Source organism: Polypterus senegalus, chromosome 4, assembly GCF_016835505.1.
Source record: "Polypterus senegalus isolate Bchr_013 chromosome 4, ASM1683550v1, whole genome shotgun sequence".
In the NCBI taxonomy this organism is placed as follows: domain Eukaryota; kingdom Metazoa; phylum Chordata; class Cladistia; order Polypteriformes; family Polypteridae; genus Polypterus; species Polypterus senegalus.
Window position 1 is genome coordinate 229385415 of NC_053157.1, and position 26956 is coordinate 229412370.

Here is a 26956-nt window from a genome sequence, read left to right on the forward strand (position 1 = left end):
CTGTCGTAGATAAGATTGACTCTACAATGCGCTGTAAAAACGTCTGAGAAAATTTCTATTGCACCACCTGCTTCACCTGCCACCCTTTCCGCACCCGCGCTGTCTGCTTGGCTTGAATCTGCGCGGGCGCGATTTGCAGTTTCAAATATACCTATATTTTTTTAAATTTAAATATCATGGTGAGTGCCGCCGCCCCTTTTGATACGCCGCCCGGGGCCATGGCCCCCTCGGCACCCCCCTCGCTACGCCACTGACTGAGATGAACGGATGTAGCGGACACCAATCAGTGGAGCATGGAAACCTGGTACTATGCAAGCGCCTCCACCTAAACCGCCACCACAGGTTGGCTATCAGAAAGTGGAAAATGGCACATTTCTGTTCATATAGGAACCAATTTACACTTTTAACAGTTAAGTTGAAGCACACGTTTTAATATTTAAAATATGTGACACAACTCTTGTTTAATATGTCCTACTACTTCATGAAGTATCATTGCATTTCTTATGCTCAATTACGGAGGCTTCTCAAGAAGACGATATTACCACAGACCGGAGATGTTATGGGCGGAGTCCACTTCAGCGAATCGTATTGTTGCTAGAGGACGACTTTAGCGAATCACCGATAGAATGGTCTTTTTCTCTCTCTTTTACGTTAACACACATCACAGATACAACTCAAAGAAAACCATTTTCAGAGGTACTATTATAAAACCAAATACGGTTTATATAAAGGTTAAACGATTTAAATACGGATAAAGTCAACCGTGCTGTCACAGATAGACGCTCTCAATTGGGCTAGTATTATAGTCGCATGCGAATGACGTATTTAGGTGCGCTTTGTTTGGGATTGCGAGCCCGCGGCATTTAAGCCAAGCAGTTCAAACCGAAGAAAAGGCGAATGTTCAAACTCTGCGAATGTGTCAGACCCCGACCACAATTCTGGAAACAGCGGCGAGGAGCCCTGGTAAGTGCAGAGAGCAACGTGGGTGGAGTCCGAACGACAGGTAGCAGCAGCTGCGGAGGCCCCGTGCAGGCCGCTGAGTGTTGCTTGAAGCTTAGAAGGGATAAGAATATTGAAACAGTGAAAATCTAAATATTTACTTCCTAACTTAGACTAATGGGGCAATTGTAAACTGTCGACCGGTGAATATGGAGTGCACACGAGCGGTACGTTTCTAACACCCAAGTACGCGGAGGTAGGGGGTTGAATGGCTGCATATTGACATACTGTGGTAGCAGAAGCCACACACGCACAAACCCACCCCTACCTACCTAAACTGTTACAGCTCATTTTTTTAAATATATAGATCGATATTGTCTCGCGATAGCCGACTAGAAATTTTAAAGTGGTAAACCTATTTACGGTGACCTGCTGTACATGGACTCGCCAAGCTCCCTGGAATATTTCTGACCGCTCTTTTTCGAGTTTAACACCAAGTTGTCTTTCTGTGACAAATCACAATTCGGAGAGGCGACAGTGATTACGACAGGATTTGTGTGCGTGTGTGTTGTTTAATGGTGTTACTGTGGTCTGATAGAACAAAGCGAGGTTCATCGAGGAGAGTATGTGGGGCATTACGATGCTGACATTCGTGAAATTAGCGTTCTTTTCTGTGTGGTTTGTCATTTTTATGCATTAGAATTATATTTGATCTGACAACCATATTATACTATATATTGTCATTACAGCAGGTGTTTCAAAAATATCTGCATTATAGTGCAATAGCGACAATAGTACTAGATGGGCACTCGCCTTATAAACCTTCAGTGTTAAAAGTTAGAGGCAATCGGGAGAAATCACTGAGTGATTTACAAACCTGAATTTTCTATATTCAAATGTTCATGGCTGTAAGATTTCCAATTAGCTCATTATAGCCAGGGTTATTTCAGCTTAAGCTTCATGTGTTATTTTAAAGAGTGACACCTGGGGGCTATGTATGTTTTATGCGCATAGCACATGGGTAATAATTCTTCAAATCAAGCTGTTTGATTGAAAGTGTTTAGTATTTACAGTGGATTCAGAAAATGTTTTTTAAATTGTGCTGTGTTACAGCTTTGTGCTAAAAATATTTAAACTAAGCTTTTCTGTCTCTAAGCAACACTCAATATCCCAGATTGACTAACTGAAACCAGAATTATAGGAATTTTTACAAACATATTTAAAATTAAAACGTGGAACATGACATTGACACAAGTATTCAAACCCTTTACTCAGTTGTGTCAGCGATTTCAGCCTCAATTCCAGCCTGGATTTGGGGATTTTATGCCCTTCTTCTCTGCAGATCCTCACAAGCTCAGTCAGGTTGGATGGAGTTATTCAGTAAACAGAAATTTTCTTGTCTCTCTAGAGCTCTTTGATTGGGGTCAAGTTTGGGATTTGCTGTGACACTGAAGGACACTCCTAGAGCCACTCCTGTGTTGTCTTTGCTTCGTGCTTTGGGTCATTGTCCTGTTGGAAGGTGAACCTTCAGTCTGGTCTGAGGTCCTCACTTCTTCTGTTACTGTGGAACTGTGCACCTGCTTTAATCACTATTCTCCCTCAAGGTCCCCTTCTGCAATTCTAAAATTGTTATGGCTGCTGCAAAAATGTCTTCAGCTTTTAGAATGGATTATTTTTAACATGAAAAATATGCATTTGTGCTGTATACTGTAGTCCAATGCATAAATACATATTTATTTATACAAAATTGGACCGCCCAAATCAGGATGGAATTTATCAGTCATGGCTTTTTTTTTTTTTTTTTTTATAATCATTCGGCTTTTCTTACAAACGCCAAGCAAAAACAAAAAAATGAAACCTGTGACTCATAATTGTGTAAATAAATCTATAAAAAGGGACCGTAAATGACTGATATTGATATAAACATGGCTCATGTTGGGTGTATTGCTTCTCTTAAGTAAATGCTGTTTAACTGCAGTGCACTTTTTTTCATTCTCAACCAAGTTGGTGTCTGTGTTTTTCAACCTTGCCCATTCGTTACTGCTACTGCGCACATCCTCTCTCCAGACCACCACGTGACACTCTCTGTGCTGCTAATTTGCCCTTCAATACAGTCAGTTGTAATGGCAAGGCAGAAAAGCAAATTATCTATTCAAGACTGTCAAATTTTAGAACGGCAAGAGCGGATAATGAATGTTGAAAACAAGAAAATGGAAAAAAAAAGAGAATTGTCCAATAAATGAGAGAAAAATACCCTGAACAATATGTGAATAGAAATGCATAAAAGCAATGTTTTATAGCATGTAAGTTAGAGGATAAAGTTAGTCATATTATTGCTTTTGATGAGGCATTAATGTAATTTAATTTATTTGCTTTTTATTACATTTTCCTTTTAGTTTTCACTATGTTTTCTTTGGTATTTAAAATAGAAAATCAGTTAATTGAGTATTTCACTACAACTGTCTGTCTATAATAACTGAGGACCACATCGTCTTCCTCCCGTGCCCCATATTCTCTTCTATATACTATCTATTTAAGTACAAATGGCAGTGTATCAATCACCACAGTTAACACTTTATGCATTTCGGATCCTGGGTCTGAATGTTATGCTTAGTCTTTGTCTGTCTCCCAGTATAGTCGCAATCAAAGATGAAGTAGTGCAATGATCATGCGAACAACAATGTCTATTGCAAAAAGTGCTTGAATTTTATTTCCAAATAATCACAGGTCCTACATTAATTTAAAGTGCAGCACAAATACTTCATATAAATATTTCATAAAAACAGTGCACGTTTCACATTTGTGAAGATAAAAACTAGGTATTAAAAATTACCCTCTTTATCTTATCGCCCGGCTCTAGTGCTTCACTGTTCCGTCTTTTCAAAAAATGCCGAGATGCCAGCAAACACAGTTCCATCTCTAGTTTTTGTCTTGGCCGCCTCACCCATTCGCTGAGAGTCGGCCTCCATCATCCTGTCACCTGTCTTCGGTCCAGCAGGAGACTGAGAGCACATTGTTGCTCCTTCTCCTTCAGTTCAGGTACAACCTATTCCTGGAGTTCCATTCTTCTCTCTTCTTCATGTACCCACCCAATCGCTTTGCCTCCTGTCCTGTACTCTGAGACAATTACCTGATTCTGCATAGTTTCTTTATTTCCATTTTATTCTTTTTTTCCTCCCCCACTCTACTCGGACTGACCCCATTTACCCTTGTGAGTGTAGGTGCTTTTCTTAACAACCCACAGAGTGTTATTGGCTGTGCTGATTGCACCCACATGTGAATGAGTAATTGGCCAGTTTCCCCATCAGGCATGCTATGGCCACACAGCCTTTTGCCCGTTCGCACCTATACTCGCAGTGTTTGAGTCACACCATCTACATTTTAACGTTTTCCTCACATTTAAATTCCCCAATAAAGAAGACGTATTATGTTCAAATCTTATTGAAGAATTTCATCCTGAAGGGTTATCAACAGTACAAATGAGTACACAGGCAATCCTAGCACCAAGAAATGATGAAGTCAAACGAGTTAACGGCAAAAATGTTGATCGGTTACACGGCAAATTGGTTAAATGCGTATCAATAGACTATGCTGAAACAGTTAATGTCAATTTATTTATATAGCACATTTAAAACCACATAGTAGTGTTGTGGCCAAAGTGCTTTACAATAATAGATTAAAAGAAAAACAAAACAATTAACATAAAAACATAAATAGAAATAAAATATACTGCTCAAAAGAATTAAAGGAACACTTTTTAATCAGAGTATAGCATAAAGTCAATGAAACTTATGGGATATTAATCTGGTCAGTTAAGTAGCAGTGGGGGTTGTTAATCAGTTTCAGCTGCTGTGGTGTTAATGAAATTAACAACAGATGCACTAGAGGGGAAACAATGAGATGACCCCCAAAACAGGAATGGTTTAACAAGTGGAGGCCACTGACATTTTTCCCTCCTCATCTTTTCTGACTGTTTCTTCACTAGTTTTGCATTTGGCTACAGTCAGTGTCACTACTGGTAGCATGAGGCGATACCTGGACCCTACAGAGGTTGCACAGGTAGTCCAACTTTTCCAGGATGGCACATCGATACGTGTCATTGCCAGAAAGTTTGCTGTGTCTCCCTGCACAGTCTCAAGGGCATGGAGGAGATTCTAGGAGACAAGCAGTTACTCTAGGAGAGCTGGAGAGGGCCATAGAAGGTCCATAACCCATCAGCAGGACCAGTATCTGCTCCTTTGGGCAAGGAGGAACAGGATGAGCACTGCCAGAGCCCTACAAAATGACCTCCAGCAGGCCACTGGTGTGAATGTCTCTGACCAAACAACCAGAAAGACTTCATGAGGGTGACCCAAGGGCCCCATGTCCTCTAATGGGCCCTGAGCTCACTGCCCAGCAGCATGCAGCTCGATTGGCATTCGCCATAGAATACCAGAATTGGCAGATGCACCACTGGTGCCCTGTGCTTTTTACAGATGAGAGCAGGTTCACCCTGAGCACGTGACAGAAGTGAAAGGGTCTGGAGAAGCCATGGAGAACATTATGCTGCCTGTAACATCATTCAGCATGAGCAGTTTGGTGGTGGGTTAATGATTGTCTGGGGAGGCATATCCATGGAGGGTCACACAGACTGCTACAGGCTTGACAAAGGCACCTTGGCTGCCATTAGGTATCAGGATGAAATCCTTGGACCCATTGTCAGACCCTATGCTGGTACAGTGGCTCCTGGTGCACGACAATTCCTGGCCTCATGTGGTGAGAGTATGCAGGCAGTTCCTGGAGGATGAAGGAATTGATACCATTGACTGGCCACCACACTTTCCTGACCTAAATCCAATAGAACACCTCTGGGACATTATGTTTTGGTCCATCCAATGCCACCAGGTTGCACCTCAGACTGTCCAGGAGCTCAGTGATGCCCTGGTCCAGATCTGGGAGGAGATCCCCCACAACACCATCTGTCATCTCATTAGAAGCATGCACCGATGTTGTCAGGCATGTATACAAGAACACAGGGGCCATACAAAGTGCTGCGTACAATTTGGAGTTGCTGCAATTAAATTTTGACAAAATGGACTAGCCTGCCACATAATTTTTTCACTCTGATTTTTGGGCGTCTTTGAATTCAGGGCTCTGTAGGTTGATCATTTTCATTTCCATCAAATGATGTGGCATCCTTTCGTTCCTAACACATTACCCAGTCTATATCAGTATAGATATCCAGGAGGATTTCTTTTTCCCATTGAGATCTGATGTGTTTTCAAAGTGTTCCTTTAATTTTTTTGAGCAGTTTATATGAACATAAGATACATAATAAATAGAAGAATGTTATATAATCACGAAGCGGAAACCATCAGTATTACTGAAGGTCACGGAATGCAAGTGACTAGAAATGAGTCTTTAATCTTGTTTTGAACAGTTCAGTTGTAGACAACTCCTTTATGTGATGAGGTAAAGAGTTCCACAGGCGAGGAGCAGCAGCTGCAAAGGCCCTGTCCCCCTTAGTTTTACATTTGGTACGAGGGACAACAAGAGACAACTGACCAGAAGATCTAAGCACTCTGGATGGCGGGTGTAAAATACACAGTTCAGATAAATAGGCAGGAGCAAGCCCATGTAAAGATTTAAAAACTAGCAGCAAGATTTTAAAATCAATTTGAAAACTGACAGGCAGCCAGTGTAAAGAAGCTACAATAGGAGAAACAGAGTCATACTTTCTTGCCCCAATCAGAAAGTGAGCGGCAAAATTTTGGACCAGCTGTAACCTGCGTATCGGAGATTTGCTAATCCCAAAATACAGCGAGTTGCAGTAATCAAGACGATAAAAGCATGAGTAGCTTTCTCAAGATCCCTATTAGATAAATAAGGCTTCATCTTACCTAATAGACGAATTTGGAAAAAGCAACTCTTAACTACAGAATTTACTTGTTTCTCAAAAGAGAGGTTACTATCAAAGGTAACACCAAGATTGGTGGTGATGGTGCGGAAGATGAAAACAACATCTTACAATATCCCAAAGAATATCCACAACCGTTAACACCGTCTGGTCTTGCAACACATGAATTACTGTAGAAAGAAGAATGCATCCAACAAAGGTACAGTAGTACATCTTCAGGGGATCTTGATATGCCATTTATATTAAAACATTAACAGTTTCACGTTAAAATAGCTTTTGTAAAGACAAGTAACAAATCTTGGAGCCAAACATTCAAAAAAGTCGTTTTATTTAATAGAGAGAAAGAAAAATTTAGTTGTTATGTTGTATTGATGCATATGTAGCAATTCCCATGAAAATAACTCTGTTTACATTGTGTATCCGCATCCCCATACGCGAGCGGCAGAACTGCAGAGAGGCTAGCGCATAGTGCAGGCCGGAGGGTTGGTGAGCGAAGTGAGCAGGCGGCGAAGCCCCCTAGTATGACAACTTTAACCTGACTTTTTTTTATTTATTTTTTTTAACCCACACCTACACAAAATCACAAGAATAGCATAGGAAGCTCCATAGTTGAGTTGAGTTGAGGTGTGGAAGCTAATTCTGAGTTTCATTCGCCATTGATCGATCACACAATAGCTCTGCAGTTATATTTTAGCAAGCATGGCCAGAAAAATGTTTGTGGATGGACAATGACAGGTTAGTCTAATTGTGGCAACCATCTTGAGATATATCATGATCAGGGCTTCAAGGAACAAATACTGAGGAACCTTAAGCAGAAGGTGCAGGTTCCTGTTAGCACTGCAGGTTTGCACTTTTTCACAAGTTGGTGTAATGTTTGCCTTTTTTGTTTTCTTTTTGTGTGGATTTGTTTCCAGCCTCAGGGCTAAGGGAACCTGGGCCAGGTACAAGCCACTGTTGCTATGGGGTGCAGCCACAGCAATATGGTAAAGAAGAAGGTAGCAGTCACGAGTCTCAGTCCAGACTTCTCTGTTCTCCCAGAAATATATAAATGCTGCATAGATCAACATGATGATCAGTGAAACAATGGTGCAAGCCAATTTCCTCTGCAGAACAAATAGTGTAAACACATTTACTTTGGCTCAACAATAGTATTGTGGTCAGCTATAAAAAAGTACTTGATTAGAAACCAATGTTCCCAGAACTCATTAATTTCCAAAGGAAGCAGGCAGTTCTTTATCACTATATTGTATCTGGATGAGTTACAGTCCAACAATTCAAAGCAGGTGACTCTTTTGCAAGACCGGTAAATATTTATGTCCTGTAGATAGCCGCCAACAAAAACCTGTAGCAGAATTTTCCAGAAATTTTGCCTTTTCTTTAAAGCGCTGGTTTATAGCCCATTACACTAAGCAACACACAGAAATGTCATTTTCTTGAAAAAGCCCGTTACAGATTCACTTACTGTAAGAAAAACTGCTACATTCCAAATCCATTCGTAATGGTGTCCGTGTTCTGTTACAACCAGGGCCGTCATTTTTGATTTTGTTTGACTTTATGTAATTTCTGTTGTGTGTCGAATTTAGTAATTGTCTCCCGCAACTTTTAAATGTGCGGCTATTCCAGGTACTTTGTGGATGAAGCCCGAGGAGGTGGGGCCACCCTGATGTCACTGCTCCTGGCTTTATATTCAGTCAGGAAATATTGCAGTGGTGAAACACTGAGATTGTGTTGGAGTTGTAAGGATTGTTTTTGTGGTGGCATGCCTTTTTCTTGCTCTGTTAATTTTTTTTTTTGCCTTATTTTTCTATTTTTTACAATTTCTTCTTTGACCTCCAGTACCCAAGCTAAGGGTGTATGGTAATCCTTCACCTTGTGGGACTTTTTGCTTTGTTTTGGGACATTTTGTTGTTCTTTTGACAGCTCTGCCTGTTTAGGGTCTGCTAGGCTGGAAGCCAGCAGTTAGTAGTACGGAGTAACTGGATTGCTGTGAACCTCTTCTGGGCTAGCCAGTGAAGCTCTTGGCCTGTCATGTGGCAGTATTTTTTTTGGAGGCTTCACTTCCAATTTGGTTATGTTCGAGTCAAAATGCACAGCTACCTGAAAATGTTGTCCCATGATTGCACAAGACTGTACAGAAGGCTTCCAATCATTCACAGTCCTATAAAATCCCATGTGCCTGCTGCTGACCAGCCATCATTGCAAATGATTCATTAAGTTTGAGATGGCACCCAACATCCTGATATCCTACCATGTGGGAAAATCGTATACTGTACTCGGCACTTAGCTGATTTGGCAACTGTAAATTTCTTCCATAAAAATGTAGGTGAATTGGGGTTTGTGTCCAAGGCTAGTTCCTTATTTCTTCTTGATACTGCCAGGATAGGCTCAGGTGGACAAGGCCTTGAAATGATTTGTGATTTTGAGAATGTACTATGATGTTGTTATAATAAATTCTAATATATTTTATCCACAGAAAAAGAGGAGAACCCTTCCTGTCAGTTTCTTTGCACTCCTGAGATGTCAGCTGACCTGAAGTGGTAAAAAGCCAACTTACAAGAGCAGTGCAAACACTGAGAAGAAGAAGAAGCAAAAAAAATGGGGAAGTTGAACATGGTCTCTCTTAAAGTAGACCTCATGGAGCGAAGAATTTCCCACATTAAGGAAGAGGACTGTGAGTGGCTGCCTGTTCCCTTTGCACAAGACAGTGCCTGCAGAAAGTGGGATGATGGTCAAGGTGGGACGTGCACTTTTAAGGAGGAAGAATCCGAGCAGCAGGCTGCTGGCGTTAAAGTGGAGCCTTCAGATTATTTTTCTGTTAGCCTTGAAATGCAAAAACATAAGCAAGTCCATGTTTTGAAGGAAGATACTCCTTTAGAAAATGATGCCAGTTCACAAACATGCCCAGCATTACAATCCAAGGTTACTTGGTTGGGGTCCCGAAGGAGGAGAAGATGTCTATCCCAGCTGCGTCTGAAGCCAGAGTCACTTGAGTTTGAGGACAAATTCTCTGCGTGGGAGCAACAGCCTGAAATATGTAAGTGATGCAAATATTGAAATTTCAGAAAAGAATAATTGTAAATGAGGTGTGGGGTTGTTAGATAATATTGTATTTGCACCAGAGCTGCTAATGCATTTTTATGCTGTCCTTTGTGAGACATGGAAGGTCTGTCATGAAATTATTTTTAAAAATTTTAATACTGCTAACTCATTTCAACATAGTATTAGTGACCACAAAGATCAGAACACTCTAGATGAGAACAGGCCATTCAGCCCACCAAAGCTCGCCAGTCCTTTCCACTTATTTCTTCCAAAAAAACATCAAGTCGAGTTTTAAAAGTCCCTAAACTCCTCCTGTCTACCACACTACTTGGTCTCTTGTTCCAAGTGTCTATCGTTCTTTGTGTAAAGAAAAACTTCCTAATGTTTGTGTGAAATTTCCCATTAACAAGTTTCCAACTGTGTCGCTGTGTTCTTGATGAACTCATTTTAAAATAACAGTCTCGATCCACTAAACTAATTCACTTCATAAGTCTAAACACTTCAGTCAAGTCTCTTCTTAATCTTCTTTTGCTTAAACTGTAAAGGCTCAGCTCTTTTAATCTTTCCTCATAACTCATCCCCTGTAGTCCTGGAATCAGCCTAGTCTCTTATCTCTGGATCTTTTCTTGTGCTGCTGTGTCCTTTTTGTAGCCTGAAGACCAAAACTGCACCCAGTACTCCAGATGAGGCCTCACCAGTGTGTTATAAAGGTTGAGCAGAATCTCCTGTGACTTGTACTCCACACATCAAGGCGCTATATAACCTGACATTCTGTTAGCCTTCTTAATGGCTTCTGAACACTGTCTGGAAGTCGATATCTTAGAATCCACTACAACTCCTAAATCCTTCTCACAAGGTGGACTCTCGATTTTTCCGACCATCCATTGTGTATCCAAACCTCACATTTTTACTTCCTATGTGTAATATTTGACATTTACTGACATTCATTTTCATCTGCCCAATCCTGTCTGCTATCCAAGTCCTTCTGTAATGATACAACGGATTCTTGATTATCTGGTAATCCACCGATCTTGGTATCATCTGCAAACTTAAACAGTTTGTTACTTATTCCTATCTAATTATTGTTATTAAATCATTTCTATATATTAAAAATAGCAGTGACTGTAGTTCTGCCCCCTGCTGGTCACCACTGTTATCAGCCAAGTCTGACTTGGTTTCTCACACCCTCATCACCCTCTGCTTCCTGTGTCTGAGCCAATTCTGCACCCACCACACCGTGAACTGCCACTTCTTTTAGTTTGATGCCCACCCTCTCATGTGGCACCTCATCAAATGCTTTCTGAAAGTCAAGATAAATAATTTCATATGCTCCACTTTGATCATGACTATTGATTTATTGCAAATTCCCATTTGAACAATATAGTTGTGAAAGTGTGAGAATAATCATAGTGCTATGAAAAAGTAATTGCAGGTGAAGTCCTGTTCCTAAACCCTGGGCTATCTTGTGGGCATCTTGACCACCAGTGAGTGAATGAAGATCACCGACTACTACACAAATGTTTAAAAAAGAATGCCATTTATTATTCCAGTTCAAAAATCATACTTTAAGTATGCCTGAAGAAGAGGCCCGAGTTTCCTTGAAAGTCTTCATATTTTTTTAGTTAGCCAATTTTTCTTTAATTTTCTTGACTGCTCACTATAAATCCAATAGCAATACATTTTTGCAAATTATTTGTAGTGATTGCTTGCATTTACGGTGGCAAAATTCCATCCCTCCCCCCAAAAAAGGAGGAAATAAAGAAGTAAAAGTTTGTCCTTCCAGCAACTTCTAGAGTCCAGATATGCCTTAGAGGTGCATGGCTTTAGAAGAAGAGCTGCCATCAACAGGGTAAGGCAACAAAATCTGCTTTCCACTTTTCTCTTCTGGTTTACAGAATCCCCAAAGTACAAGTGGCAGAAAAATGTAATACAAGTGGATTATATACAAAATTTGAAGTGACCTGCTCAAAATTAAAATGAGTAGTTTGGGACTCCACTGCTCTCTCTTCAGAGCATCTGCAACTGCAGAGTCCACAGGAGAACTGCCTCGATCCTCCAGGACCCCACCCACCCCCAACATGAACTGTTCACACTTCTACCCTCAGGAAGGAGGTATAGAAGTATGACTTGCAGGACTTCCAAGGTACAGAACTCTTTCTTCCCCAAGGCCATTAGACTCCTAAATAACTGACTGGAGTTTATAACCATGGTTCACCTCTTTTTATCTACTGACTACAGTGTACCCATCTTCTGATGGCTCCTTCCAGCAGGATAACGCGCCATGTCACAAAGCTCAAATCGTCTCAAGCTGGTTTATTGAACACGACGATGAGTTCACTGAACTTAAATAGCCTCCACAGTTGCCAGACCTCAATCCAGTAGAGCACCTTTGGGATGTGGTGGAACGCGAGACACGCATCATGGATGTGCAGCCGACAAACCTGCAGGAACTGTGTGATGCTATCACGCCAATGTGGACCAAAATCCCTGAGGAATGCTTCCAGCACCTTGGTGAATCGAAGGCATGAAGAAATACTGCAGTTCTGAAGGCAAAAGGGGGTCCAACCCGGTACTAGCAAAGTGTACCTGTGAAATAAAATTACCAGCGAATGTGTATCATGTTTGAAGCATGTGTCAATACAGGACTGCGCCACTTTCAAATTTGATTTCAGCACTGATTCTGCCATTCTAGTTTAATCAAAGTGAAACTATTAATATTAGACTTTCTTTTCTTCATTACGTGCATGTGCACTGGAGCATTATGTGCAGTACAATTCAAGTTCCACTACTGTACAATCAATATAAATGAACATAAATATATTTAGGGTGTGTGTTGTCATGGCAGGGCTCTAGTCTGACCCCATTATCCTTTATATTCTTTATTACGTAGACCATAACAGAATGGCCTAAATTCCACATGTCATGTGTTGTAGTTCAACACTTCCCTCTTTCTTTTACATCTGTAACCTCAGGCAAGTAGGCAGAGCACCAGAACCAGCAGGAGAAAAAGTTAGACATCAATTAATGTATATTGCTCAAAAAATTAAAAGCACACTTTTTAAACAGAGAATAGCAGCATAGAGGCTTGTTAATCAGTTTCAGCTGCTTTGGTGTTAATGAAATTAACAACAGGTGACCTAGAGGGGCAACAATGAGATGATCCCCAAAATAGGAATGGTTTCACAGGTGGAGGCCTCTGACATTTTTCCCTCCTTATCTGTTTTGTCACTTGTTTTGCAATTGTCTACGGTCAGTGTCACTACTCGTAGCATGAGGCCATACGTGGACCCTACAGACTTTGGCTGCACAGGTAGTCCGACTTCTCCAGGATGGCAGGCACATCAATACATGCCTCCCATTGCCAGAAGGTTTTCTGTGTCTCCCAGCACAGTCTCAAGGGCATGGAGGAGATTCCAGGAGACAGGCAGCTCCTGTAGGAGAGCTGGACAGGGCCCCTCGTAGAAGGTCCTTAACCCATCAGCAGGACCCACTGGTATCTGCTCCATTGGGTAAGGAGGAACAGGATGAGCACTGCCAGAGCCTACAAAATGACTTCCGGCAGGCAGGCAGGCAGGCCACTGGTGTGAATGTCTGACTAAACTTCAGAAAAGGACTATATGAGGGTTGCCTGAGGGCCTGACATCCTCTAGTGGGCACCATGGAGCTCGATTGGCATTTACCATAGAATACCAGAATTGGCAGGTCCACCACTGCGGGGCGCCCTATGCTTTTCACAGATGAGAGCAGGTTCACCCTGAGCACATGTGACAGGGCCTGGAGAAGCCGAGCAGAACGTTATGCTCCCTGTAACATCGTTCAGCATGACCGGTTTGGTGATGGTATATCTGGGGAGGCATATCCATGCAGGGATGCACAGACCTCTACAGGCTAGACAACGGCACCTTGACTGCCATTAGGTTTTGGGATGAAATCCTTGTCCCCATTGTCAGACCCTATGCTGGTGCAGTGTCTCCTGAGTTTCTAATGGTGCACGACAATGCCGGCCTCATGTGGTGAGAGTATGGAGGCAGTTCCTGGAGGATGAAGGAATTGATACCATTGACTGCCAATTTCGTCAAAATGGATTTTCCTGCCTGCCACTGTATCATTTTTTTCCCTTTGATTTTTGGGGTGTTTTTGAATTCAGCTCTGTGTAAGTTGATCATTTTCATTTCCATCGCACGATGGTCCACAGCAGTAGAGATAGCCAGCAGGATTTTTTTTTTTCCCTCATTGAGATCTGATGTGTTTTCAAAGTGTTCCTTTAATTTTTTTTAGCATTTTATTATAGGTAATAACCTCAAAATATAATCCAAAATAATACAATCTGATCATAGACTAGCAGATGGCTACCTGTCTTAGTATGCTGGTCCGCTGTGGTCCGGCATAGTCCTGGGATGGAATGGTAGAAATAAAACAACATGGCCATCTTCATGAATGGGGCAGTTAAGAGAGAGACACACACACACACGCACAGCAGCAGACCTTGTTTATCCAGGACTAGTTGCTGTTTAGTTCCCAATGACTCGGCTCATGCAGATTAATCCCCCACAAGTCCAGCTGCTGGCCAGCACAAACTTGTTCATGTAATTTCATTTTGGCCACCAGCCTCCATTTCATCCCTTTTGATCTCCACTATCTGTATTCCCTCCGGCTAGTTGGCCAGTAAGTTTCCTACTTTGGAATTTCACATGGAAGCTAGACTAAATGGGTCTGCGCAAAAACTTTGAACATTTTATGATTAGAATGAAAAAGTGTGGTTTTAAACCAATTGGATAAAGACATTTGGCAAAAATAAACTGCTCAAAAAAATTAAAGGAACACTTTGAAAACACATCAGATCTCAATGGGTAAAAGAAATCCTCCTGGATATCTATACTGATATAGACTGGGTAATGTGTTAGGAACGAAAGGATGCCATCGTTTGATGGAAATGAAAATGATCAACCTACAGAGCCCTGAATTCAAAGACGCCCCAAAAATCGGAGTGAAAAATTATGTGGCAGGCTAGTCCATTTTGCCAAAATTGAATTGCAGCAACTCCATATTGTACGCAGCACTTTGTATGGCCCCTGTGTTCTTGTATACATGCCTGACAACATTGGTGCATGCTTCTAATGAGATGACAGATGGTGTTTTGGGGGATCTCCTCCCAGATCTGGACCAGGGCATCACTGAGCTCCTGGACAGTCTGAGGTGCAACCAGGTGGCATTGGATGGACCAAAACATAATGTCCCAGAGGTGTTCTATTGGATTTAGGTCAGGAAAGTGTGGTGGCCGCTCAATGGTATCAATTCCTTCATCCTCCAGGAACTGCCTGCATACTCTCACCACATGAGGCCAGGAATTGTCGTGCACCAGGAGCCACTGTACCAGCATAGGGTCTGACAATGGGTCCAAGGATTTCATCCTGATACCTAATGGCAGCCAAGGTGCCTTTGTCAAGCCTGTAGTGGTCTGTGTGACCCTCCATGGATATGCCTCCCCAGACAATCATTAACCCACCACCAAACTGCTCATGCTGAATGATGTTACAGGCAGCATAATGTTCTCCATGGCTTCTCCAGACCCTTTCACTTCTGTCACGTGCTCGGGTGAACCTGCTCTCATCTGTAAAGCACAGGGCACCAGTGGTGCATCTGCCAATTCTGGTATTCTATGGCGAATGCCAATCGAGCTGCATGCTGCTGGGCAGTGAGCTCAGGGCCCATTAGAGGACATGGGGCCCTTGGGTCACCCTCATGAAGTCTTTCTGGTTGTTTGGTCAGAGACATTCACACCAGTGGCCTGCTGGAGGTCATTTTGTAGGGCTCTGTCAGTGCTCATCCTGTTCCTCCTTGCCCAAAGGAGCAGATACTGGTCCTGCTGATGGGTTATGGACCTTCTATGGCCCTCTCCAGCTCTCCTAGAGTAACTGCTTGTCTCCTAGAATCTCCTCCATGCCCTTGAGACTGTACAGGGAGACACAGCAAACCTTCTGGCAATGACATGTATTGATGTGCCATCCTGGAGAAGTTGGACTACCTGTGCAACCTGTGTAGGGTCCAGGTATCACCTCGTGCTACCAGTAGTAAAACTGACTGTAGCCAAATGCAAAACTAGTGAAGAAACAGTCAGAAAAGATGAGGAGGGAAAAATGTCAGTGGCCTCCACCTGTTAAACCATTCCTGTTTTGGGGGTCATCTCATTGTTGCCCCTCTAGTGCATCTGTTGTTAATTTCATTAACACCACAGCAGCTGAAACTGATTAACACCCCCCTCTGCTACTTAACTGACCAGATTAATATCCCATAAGTTTCATTGACTTTATGCTATACTCTGATTAAAAAGTGTTCCTTTAATTCTTTTGAGCAGTATATTTATCATGTACACTAGATTTTACCAGTTGTATTGCTCCACACAACAAGGGAGTCTGTACTTCTCCCTCTATCTTGAGGCATCACAGGAAGGCATAATTAACAAGCCATGGACTGAATGCCATTACATATACTATCCTGTAAAAAGAAAGTACCCCTTTTTTATTAAGTATATATGAACATACCAAGATCTGGTCTTCATTTAAACAGTATTTATAGATAAAGGTGATGGAACTGAAAGAAAAAGCAATAAACATTTTGTAAAGGCTGACCCCTTACCCAGACCAGCCACTACACTACCAAGACTTATACCTTGGATTACCTGAGCTTTCTTGCTCTAATAACAAGCCGTACTCCTTACAAGTTGTCTTATTTTTCCCCAATATGATGAAATAGCCAGAAACAGTAAACGGGTATGTAAAATTAAACACTGATATATTGGAAAATGATAGATAGATACTTTATTAATCCCTAAGGGGAAATTCACATACTCCAGCAGCAGCATACCGATTTTAAAAAACAATGTTAAATTAAAGAGTGATAAAAAGGCAGCTATAACAGACAATAACTTTTGTATAATGTTAATTAACATTTACCCCAAACCTCCCCCCACCCCCCGGGTGGAAATGAAGAGTCGCATAGTGTCGGTGAGGAACGATCTCCTCAGTCTGTCAGTGGAGCAGGACGGTGACCGCATTCTGTCGCTGATGCTGCTCCTCTGTCTGGAGATGATCCTGTTCAGTGGATGCGGTGGATTCTCTGATTTGACAGGAGCCTGCTCAGCGCCTGTCGCTCTGCCACGGATGTTAAACTGTCCAGCTCCAATTGAAAAGACAGACAAACATTCAATAATAAATATATATGTGCAAGCAAACCACCACTTATCCCAAAATCACCAGTGACTAATTACTATATATAATATAAATATTTACATTATTTTGTTTCTGTTTGGGGGTGGGGGGGATTCACTCCCTTGGCTTTAATAGTTGATTTTGTCCCCTCAAGTAGGTGTTTCCTCTAACTGTACAGCTGCCTGTGACATCAACTGGGAGAAAGTTCTTCCCCCTTCTCCATGCAGACTTCTTACAGCTGTGTGATATTTGAGGGGGTGTCTTGCATGCACAGCTTGTTTCAGATCCTCCCATACAGAATCTCCATGGGATTTGGATCTGGGCTTTGACTTGGCCATTCCAGGACCAACTTACCCATTTCATTCTTTTCAGCCATTTCTTGCCATGTTGGTTGCAAGTTGAGCTTCAGTCTCCTGACAGGTGGTCTTGCCCTATTCTCAAGCACCCTTTGATACAATTGTCATGAAACACTGTCTTCAGTCAGTGCTCGAGGTACTCCAAAATCCAGATAAAGTACAAAGTCTTTTGCAATCAAGGTCACCAATGTTTATTGCAAAACAAATGATAAACCATTATTTGCGGGTGAGATAAAAGGACAAAAATCCACAGAAAAAAAATGTAATAAATAAAGTGTAACAATCCAGCAGAACAAAACAGGACGAATTCAATAAATTACTAAACATTAATGCATAGCAATTTTAGACAAGAGCTCATAAAATGCACATAGTCCGAAGCTGCCAAATAAAAAATAAAATGGTAGTAAGAAAAAGGTCGAATAACTGTTCCAATGGCTCTGTATGTCTCTCCAAGTGCTGAAGCTCTCCCCAAATTTTAGGCTTAAAAGGGTTGAAAAAATACCTTTAAGACAACCTTGAGCATGGGGGAGAAAAATAAACCTTTGCAATAAATACTCAGAATAGCGACACTCATCCTGAATACTCCCCTCCTCACTAATGGCACTGAGCCTTTTAAGTATTTCGTACCCAGTCACTTAAAAGCAATGGGCTCCTACCATTCAGATAGAGGGGGAGGAACACCTTATACTTACTTTATTCCTACATATATACCATCTTATATACATCTCACAGATCCCCAAGTATTATATCTAAACCTTTAAACAACAACAAGACATAAATTGTATGAACGAGTGGAGTAAAACAATTACCATCCCCGTACTGCGATCGCTTCCTCCTTTCCTGTTTCGTTCTTCCTGACTGTTGTGAAATCGGCTGCTTGCTGGCTTTTAACACTATAAAGGGAGTGCACAGAATGAAAATCGCCCATCAACTGACCACTAGCATGGCTAGTCCACTTAAAAAGAGGAGTCCGCCAAGCCGGTAAGTGAAGACATAATCTAAAATCAAAAAAATCTGATATTTATCAGAATGATGTGCTAACATTAAGTGTCTTAGGGGGTATCTTCACTTTACGAATCTTCCAGCACTGCACTTGTCAACTCTTTACTGTACTTTATTTGCTGGTTCTTCTGGGCTCCCCTCACCGACAAAAGATCTGGTGATGGTTATACTACCGTCACACCAATGAAGAATTCCTAGTGGATTCTGTGAGGGTGTGCTGCTCATACCCTGATGATGCAAAGCAGTCCTAAAGAAGAACATTTCCACCACCGTGCTTCATAGTTGGCATTGGGTTCTTTTGATCAAATGTTGTCTTTTGCTGTCTCCAAACATGTCCGCTGGTGCTTTGCTCAAATAACCCTATCTTTCACGTGTCTGTCCCGAGTACAGTGATTCAGAAGTTCTGTTTTTTGCCTGGGTTTTCATGAGCAAACTTTAAACTTGCCCTGATGTTCTTAGAATTACTTCCTGCGTCACCTGCTATGTAGATGTAATTTGTGTGACCTATATCTCATGGTAGACTCCTGCACTTTCACGGTGACAAGTGCTACCTGCAGATCCGGTGATGAAATTCTGGGCTCCTTAGAGACTCCGTTCAGCATCTTACGCTCTGCTCTTGGGTTGAACTTGATGGTGAGGCCTGGCCTGAAGAGGTTAGCAGTTCTTTTAAATCGTCTCCATTTGTATGTGATCTTCTGGACAGTGCAATGCTTAATTTCCAGTTGTTTGGAGATCTTTTTTTAAATCCTTTCCCAAGCTCATGGGCACCTATAACCTTTTAGTTTGTTGTGGAAGTGTTATCACCTCAGCATGGTGATAACACTTCAACAACAAACTAAATGTCTGACTAAATAAGAGGACTGTTATTATTATCTCTCTCACTGTAACGATAGGTTAGTCATCTTCACCCGATTCTAATTTGATGCATCTAAAGGAACTGATAAATGAAAGGCTAGACTTACTTTCTCCATGTACAAAATGTATATAGAGATGTATCATTGTACTGTATGAGGATGTTGGGAGTCGCAGAAAAGTATTTGAGGGTGGTGGAGGATATGTATAAGGACAGTGTGACTGCGGTGATGTGTGTGGTTAGAGTGACAGAATGAGAGTGACATTACATCAGGGATCGGCTCTGAGCCCTTTCTTGTTTGCAATGGTGATGGATAGGTTGACAAATGAGGTCAGAAAGGAGTCTCCATGGTCTATGATAGTCACAGATGACATTGTGATCTGTAGTGACAGTAGACAACAAGTTGAGACAAACCTGGAGAGAAGGAGAATGAAAGTCAGTAGGAGTAATATGGAGTACATATACAGTACATGAATGAGAGGGAAGGTAGTGAAAGGGTGCAACTACAAGGAGAAGATGTGGTGAATGTAGGCAAATTTTAAAAACTTGGGTTCAACAGTCCAAAGCAATGGAGAGTGCAGGCAGGGTGGAATAGGTGGAAAAGAGTGGCGGGAGTGATTTGTGATAGGAGTCCCTTCAAGAGTGAAAGGGAAGGTCCATAAAATGGGAGCGAGACCTGCTATGTTGTGTGCTTTAGAGATGGTGGCATTGATAAAAAGACAGGAGGCAGATCTGGAAGTGGAAGAGTTGAAGATGCTATGATTTTCAGTCGGAGTAATGAGGTCAGATTGAGAATATCGGAGGGACAACACAGGTAAGACAGTTTGGTGACAACGTGAGAGAGGTGAGATTGAGATGGTTTGGGTACGTACAAAGGGGAGATGAGGGGTACATCAGGGGGGATGTTGAGAATGGAACTTCCAGGAAAATAGGAAGGCCAAAGAGGAGGTTTATGGATGTGGTGAGGGAGGACATGAAGGCCCTGGGGTGTGGCAGAAAAATATAAAAGACGGGGATAGATGGAGACGGATGATCTGCTGTGGCGACCCGTAATTGGGAGCAGCTGGAAGAAGAAGAAATTACACAGTGGGCCACAAAAAGTTAACATGTAATATTATCATATTACCTTTGTTTAAAAATGTTGTTTGAATGAAGATCAAATCATAATAGGCCCACATATGTAAAATAAGAAAAAAATTCAGGGGCACTTACTTTTTCACACATACACCAGTTAATTTCCACTTGGTTAAAATGTCTTTCACAGGTGTCATGTGTTTTGACCAGTTTTTACCAAATCTTCACACACTTGTTTTTAATAATGCCTGCCAAGTCTGCGCTGTCTATACTGTTGTCAGTTGTTGACCGATTCAGTCGTTCAGGCATATCGCTTACAATGAGTGTTTGTTTTTGTGTTTGTAAAATTTAGCTTAAAATAAATCACATTTTGCTCCATGGAAGCATCCCTAACATTTTCATTGGAAGTCTTGACGCTTGTCAGACAGGTGGACGGTTGCACTGCTCTAATGGACGATTATACAGATCACAGATACAGATCAACAAACAATTCAGCAGCACCAGAGACACCCTTCGTATGTGGCAGGGTGTTCAGGCAATTACAACCTACAAGCCCAATCCACACAGCAGTGATGGTAATTGCCTCCCTTCCAGATGAGCTGAACAACTTCTTTGCACGGTTTGAGGCACAGAACAAAGAGCCTGCGAGAAAAGCAACACCTCCCTCCACTGACCAAGCACTCTGTCTCTCCATAACAGATGTGAGGAGGACTCTATCCAGAGTCAATCCACGGAAGGCTGCAGGACCTGACAACATACCTGGTCTTGTGCTCAAAGAATGTGCAAGTCAACTGGCTGGTGTCCTCACAGACATCTTCAACACATCTCTGAGCCAGTCGTCAGTCCCAACATGCTTCAAGTCGACCACCATCATACCAGTGCCAAAGAAGTCATCAGTGACATGCCTGAATGACTACCGACCAGTTGCACTCACACCAATCATAATGAAGTGCTTCGAAAGATTAGTCATGTCACACATAAAGACTAATCTCCCTGCCTCCCTTGACCCTCTTCAGTTTGCATACCGCTCAAACAGGTCAACTGAGGATGCCATATGCTCTGCCCTTCACATCTCCCTGACACATCTGGATAAAAAAGACACATATGTCAGGATGCTATTCATAGACTTTAGCTCTGCCTTCAACACAATCATCCCTCCAAAGCTGGTTGTAAAACTGAGCAGGTTGGGCCTAAACACCACCCTCTGCAATTGGATCCTGGACTTCTTGACAGAGAGGCCCCAGTCAGTTCAGATGGGCCACAACACTTCCAGCATCATCACACTGAGCACTGGAGCACGCAGGGCTGTGTGCTTAGTCCACTGCTCTTCACCCTGCTGACTCACGACTGCACAGCCAGCACAACACCAATCACATCATCAAGTTTGCGGATGATACAACGGTGCTGGGACTGATAAGCAGGGATGATGAAAGAGCATACAGAGATGAGGTGAAATGGCTGTCCGCATGGTGTGAAGACAACAATCTATCTCAATGTCGACAAGACAAAAGAGATAATCGTGGACTTCAGAAAATCACGTCCTGCCCACATCCCGCTCAGCATCAACGGTTTAGATGTGGAGATTGTTAGGAGTACCAAGTTCCTCGGTGTGCACTTAACTGAGGAACTTACGTGGACACATAACACCTCATCACTAATCAAGAAAGCCCAGCAGAGACTACACTTCCTGAGGCGGCTGAAGCAAGCACATCTTCCCCCCCTTCCATCCTCACCATGTTCTACAGAGGCACCATACAGAGTGTCCTGACCAGCTGCATCACTGTCTGGTATGGCAACTGCAACATATCTGACCGCAAGCACCTGCAAAGGATAGTGAAGACAGCAGAGAACATTATTGGGGTGCCTCTCCCTTCACTACAGGACATATTTTACAAACGCAGTGTCCGTAAGGCCTGCAGCATTGTGCAGGACCCCTTACACCCCTCACATGGACTTTTCACACTTCTGCCATCCAAGAGAAGATACTGCAGCATCAAAGCCAAATCTGCGAGGCTGCAGGAGAGTTTTTACCCCCAAGCTGTTAGACTCCTTAACACCAGGCTGCCCCCTGGGACCTTCCACACGGCCTCAACCACCACTAAAAACAGAACTTTTATACATGAAAACCACTATCCTGCTAAGATGATTGTGCATGTAGAAAAGAACTGGAAATCTCATACTGACCTCTAAGGATTTTGACATTCTTGATATCCTTATGCTATGAAACATTCTGACCTGTCATTGTTTACACACGTCTTAAACAACTATTATCATACACTGATAATTTCTGTATTATCTATATCTATTATTTATTTATTTATTTATTTATTTATTTATTACATATCTTACACATCAATATTGCTGCTACTTGTTTGTCCTATCTTTGCACAATGTCTTGTCTTGTTTGTGTTTTAATTTAAAATTTTTATTCTATTTTTAATTTACTATTTGCACATCATGTTGTTACACTGTGGACCCTGAGCTTCACAATTTCGTCTATCTGTATACTTGTACAGTAATCCCTCCTCGATCGCGGGGGTTGCGTTCCAGAACCCCCCGCGATAGGTGAAAATCCGCAAAGTAGAGACCATATGTTTGTATGGTTATTTTTATATATTTTAAGCTCTTAGAAGCTCTCCCAGACTGTTTTATAAATATTCTCCGCACAGTTATACAGTAAATCCTCGTTTATAGCAGTTAATCCGCTCCAGACAGATAAATGAATTTCCACGAAGTAGGATTCTTTATTTATAAATCTAATATTTTCGCAGTTAGAACATTGAAAACCTGTTTATGACCTTCTGAATACGTTTTTTAACATTATTAGAGCCCTCTAGACATGAAGAAACACCCTTTAATCAAAAGTTTAAACTGTGCTCCATGAGAAGACAGAGATGACAGTTCTTTCTCACAATTAAAAGAATGCAAACATATCTTCCTCTTCAAGGTGCGCTGTCAGGAGCAGAGAATGTCAGAGAGAGAGTAAAGTAAACAATCAAAAATCAATAGGGCTGGTGCGCTTTTAAGTATGCAAGCACCGCGATAAAGCGGCACAATGAAGGGATCAATGTAAAGGTAGCCTTTCAGCATTTTTTACAGGCGTCCATTATCTTCTAAGCAAACAGCCACTGTGCAAACAGCCCCTCCGTCAGGAGCAGATAATGGGGCCAATCTTACGTCTCCCTGATGGTATTGCATGATGGATAAGTATCTGCCTGTATTTCTCCCTGATGGTATTGCATGATGGATAAGTATCTGCCTGTATTTCTCCGAGAGAGTGAGACAAAGAGAAAAGCAAACAATGAAAAATCAATACGGGCTGTTAGAGCTTTTAAGTGTGCGAAGCAGCACGCGGGAAGCATATTGTATATCATTGAGGAGTTTCATTTAATATGTAATACGTGCTCTGATTGGGTAGCTTCTCAGCCATCCGCCAATAGCGTCCCTTGTATGAAATCAACTGGGCAAACAAACTGAGGAAGCATGTACCATAAATTAAAAGACGCATTGTCCGCAGAAATCCGCGAACCAGTGAAAAATCGGTGATATATATTTAGATATGCTTACATTTAAAATCCGCGATGGAGTGAAGCTGCGAAAGACAGAGCGCGATATAGCGAGGGATTACTGTATATGGTTGAGATGACAATAAAGTTCACTTTGACTTTGACTATATTATAGTAGGATTGAAAGCCACACAAATGCTCTCTTGTTGATTGTGGTTTCTGTGTGGTATGACTGAATAACTACTTCTTCCTCTTCCTCCTCTTCTTTCGGCTGCTCCCGTTAGGGGTTGCCACAGCAGATCATCTTGTTCCATAATATGGCAGAATAACAAAATCTGTCAAAAAAGTAAGACTGGGCATATCCCTACTTCTGCAGGCAGAACCCTTAATACAGTGAGTGTGCATTCACACATGTGTGGTGGGGGTGCCTGATTAATGGGGTGTTCATAATTTTGGCACATAACACCTTTTATGTTGTACTACTCCGAACATCATACATAATGACACCATAAGTGAGCACTGGTCCCTTTGTGTGGTATCATTCATTTTTTGGCTTCACTGTGGCGTCTCTGTACCCTCAGAAATAGATGATAGAGCAGGCTATACACACCTTAATGTTAAATTATCTCGATTGAGTCTGTCTTGTTGTACACTCGCACAAGAAAATAGATTTTTTTTGTTTTCTTTTGTTAACCCTTCAACCACCGCAACCAGCTATAGTTGGCTCTGGTGTGCTGGCAAATTGCATTGGGAGCTGAGTATCCCCTGCGACATACATTCGTTGAACGCCGCAGCTGCCTATAGTTGGTTCTCAGTGCAATTTCCCAGCACGCCGGAGCTGATTAGTCCGTCCCGTCCATTCGTTGAGCAGGCAGCTTGTGACCACTGGCTCCCCATAGTGAATGATCAGCTTCACTGTCCCTGGGATTCAGCCGCTGCGCTAGACTGGCCTGCAAGCATCTGCTTTGTCATCTTTGTGCAGCCAGTTCCAGCACAATTGGTTTTGTGATTTACTGAATTTCCTCAATACCGTCGGTTGCACCTTCTACATATAATAAGAGATTTTTCATATAGTTTTTGCAGATCATTGGCAGTGTGTAAAATGATCAGTGTTGCAGTAAATTGTGATGCTCTTTTCATGAAAAAAATGTGTGCTGTTAAAATTTCAATTTTTTTTTTTTGGTGAATTGTGACATTTTCTTACAAAGTGCTGCAAGAAAGTATTTGGTGTCCGAGAAGGGGTGCATTAACCCCCTAAGTATGTGGCGTTTTAAGGGTTAAACTAGACCTGCAGTGAATGAACATTGTTTAAATGTTTCGTTCATTTGAAAGTGAAAAGTTCTTCAGTAAATTGCAAAGCTTTTAGCCCCTAAACCCCCGGCCCTCCAATTCTGTTCAGTTTATTTCAACATAGCAGTCGTCACAGAGTGCAGGTGCAGAGCACTGCAACAAGTTTAGAAAGTCACTGCACACTGGAGAGATTCTGAAGGACTGGAAAATGGCAAATATCATCCCATTATATAAAAAGGGTGACTGGGCAGATCCAAGCAACTATAGGCCAGTAAGCTTAACATGCATCATAGGAAAATTAATTGAAGGAATTATTAAGGATAAGATTGAACAACACATGGCAAGGACAGGAGTTTTAACTGAACAGTCAGCATGGTGTCAGAAGAGGGAGGTCGTGTTTTACTAACATACTGGAATTCTATGAGGAGGCAACAAAAGGATACGATCAAAAGGTGCATATGATATTATTTATCTGGACTTTCAGAAAGCATTTGATAAGGTGCCACATGAGCCGTTGGACATCAAGTTAAAAGAAGTGGGAGTTCAGGGTCATGTTTTTAGATGGGTGCAGAATTGGCTCAGACACAGGAAGCAGAGGGTGATGGTGGTGTGAGGAACCTCATCAGAACTGGCCGATGTTAAGAGTGGTGTTCACAGGGGTCAGTGCTAGGGCTGCTGCTTTTTTAAATATATATATATATATATATATATAAATGATTTAGATAGGAATATAAGTAACAAGCTGGTTAAGGTTGCAGATGATACCAAGATAGGTGGATTAGCAGATAATTTGGAATCTGTTATATCATTACAGAAGGACTTGAATAGCATACAGAATTGGGTTGATTTGTGGCAGATGAAATTTAATGTCAGTAAATGTAAAGAATTACACATAGGAAGTAAAAATGTGAGGGAGGTTTGAATACACAATGGGCAGTCAGAAAATCGAGAGTACACCTTATGAGAAGAATTTAGGAGTCATAGTGGACTCTAAACTATCAACTTCCCAACAGTGTTCAGAAGCCATTAAGAAGGCTAACAGAATGTCAGGTTCTATAGCACGATCTGTGGAGTACAAGTCACAGGAGGTTCTGCTCAACCTTTATAATGCACTGGTGAGGCCTCATCTTGAGTACTGTGTGCAGTTTTTTTGTCTCCAGGCTACAAAAAGGACATGGCAGCACTAGAAAAGGTCCAGAGAAGAGCAACTAGGCTGATTCCAGAGATACAGGGGTTGAATTATGAAGAAAGATTAAAAGAGCTGAGCCTTTACAGTTTAAGCAAAAGAAGATTAAGAGGTGACATGATTGAAGTGTTTAAAATTATGAAGGGAATTAGTACAGTGGATCGAGACTGTGACTTTAAAATGAGCTCTTCAAGAACATGGGGACACAGTTGGAAACTTGTTAAGGGTAAATTTTGCACAAACATTGTAAATTTTTTCTTTACACAAAGAACGATAAACGGTTGGAATAAGCTACCAAGTAGTGTGGTAGACAGTAAGACGTTAGGGACTTTTAAAACTTGTTTTCTTGGAAGAAATGAGTGGATAGGACTGGCGAGCTTTGTTGGGCTGAATGGCCTGTTCTCGTCTAGAGTGTTTTAAAGCATATGGTTGTGAAAGTTCCCCGGTAAAATACACATGTAGATTTTACAAATTACTAAATCCAGAGTTAGCACACATAAAGGCAAATTTGGTAAACAGACAGACAACCAAATAGAAACTGTTTTAATACCAGTGAAAACCAACAAAATGTGTTCAATAATTAATTGTTGAACTATGGTCAACTGAG

General features: G+C 41.7%; 1 protein-coding gene across 3 annotated transcripts in view; it reads left to right on the plus strand.

Annotated features, from left to right (window-relative positions):
• The first annotated feature begins 617 nt into the window (after positions 1 to 617).
• Positions 618 to 26956, plus strand: part of LOC120528106 (gastrula zinc finger protein XlCGF57.1-like) — a 29867-nt gene continuing 3528 nt past the window's right edge. For 2 of the 3 annotated variants that reach the window (XM_039752136.1, XM_039752139.1), the window contains exons 1-2: positions 705 to 963; positions 9309 to 9869. In XM_039752136.1, coding sequence (XP_039608070.1) covers positions 9431 to 9869 — 439 coding nt within the window. In that variant the 5' untranslated portion in view covers positions 705 to 963; positions 9309 to 9430. The other variant, XM_039752137.1, reaches the window with a different exon arrangement.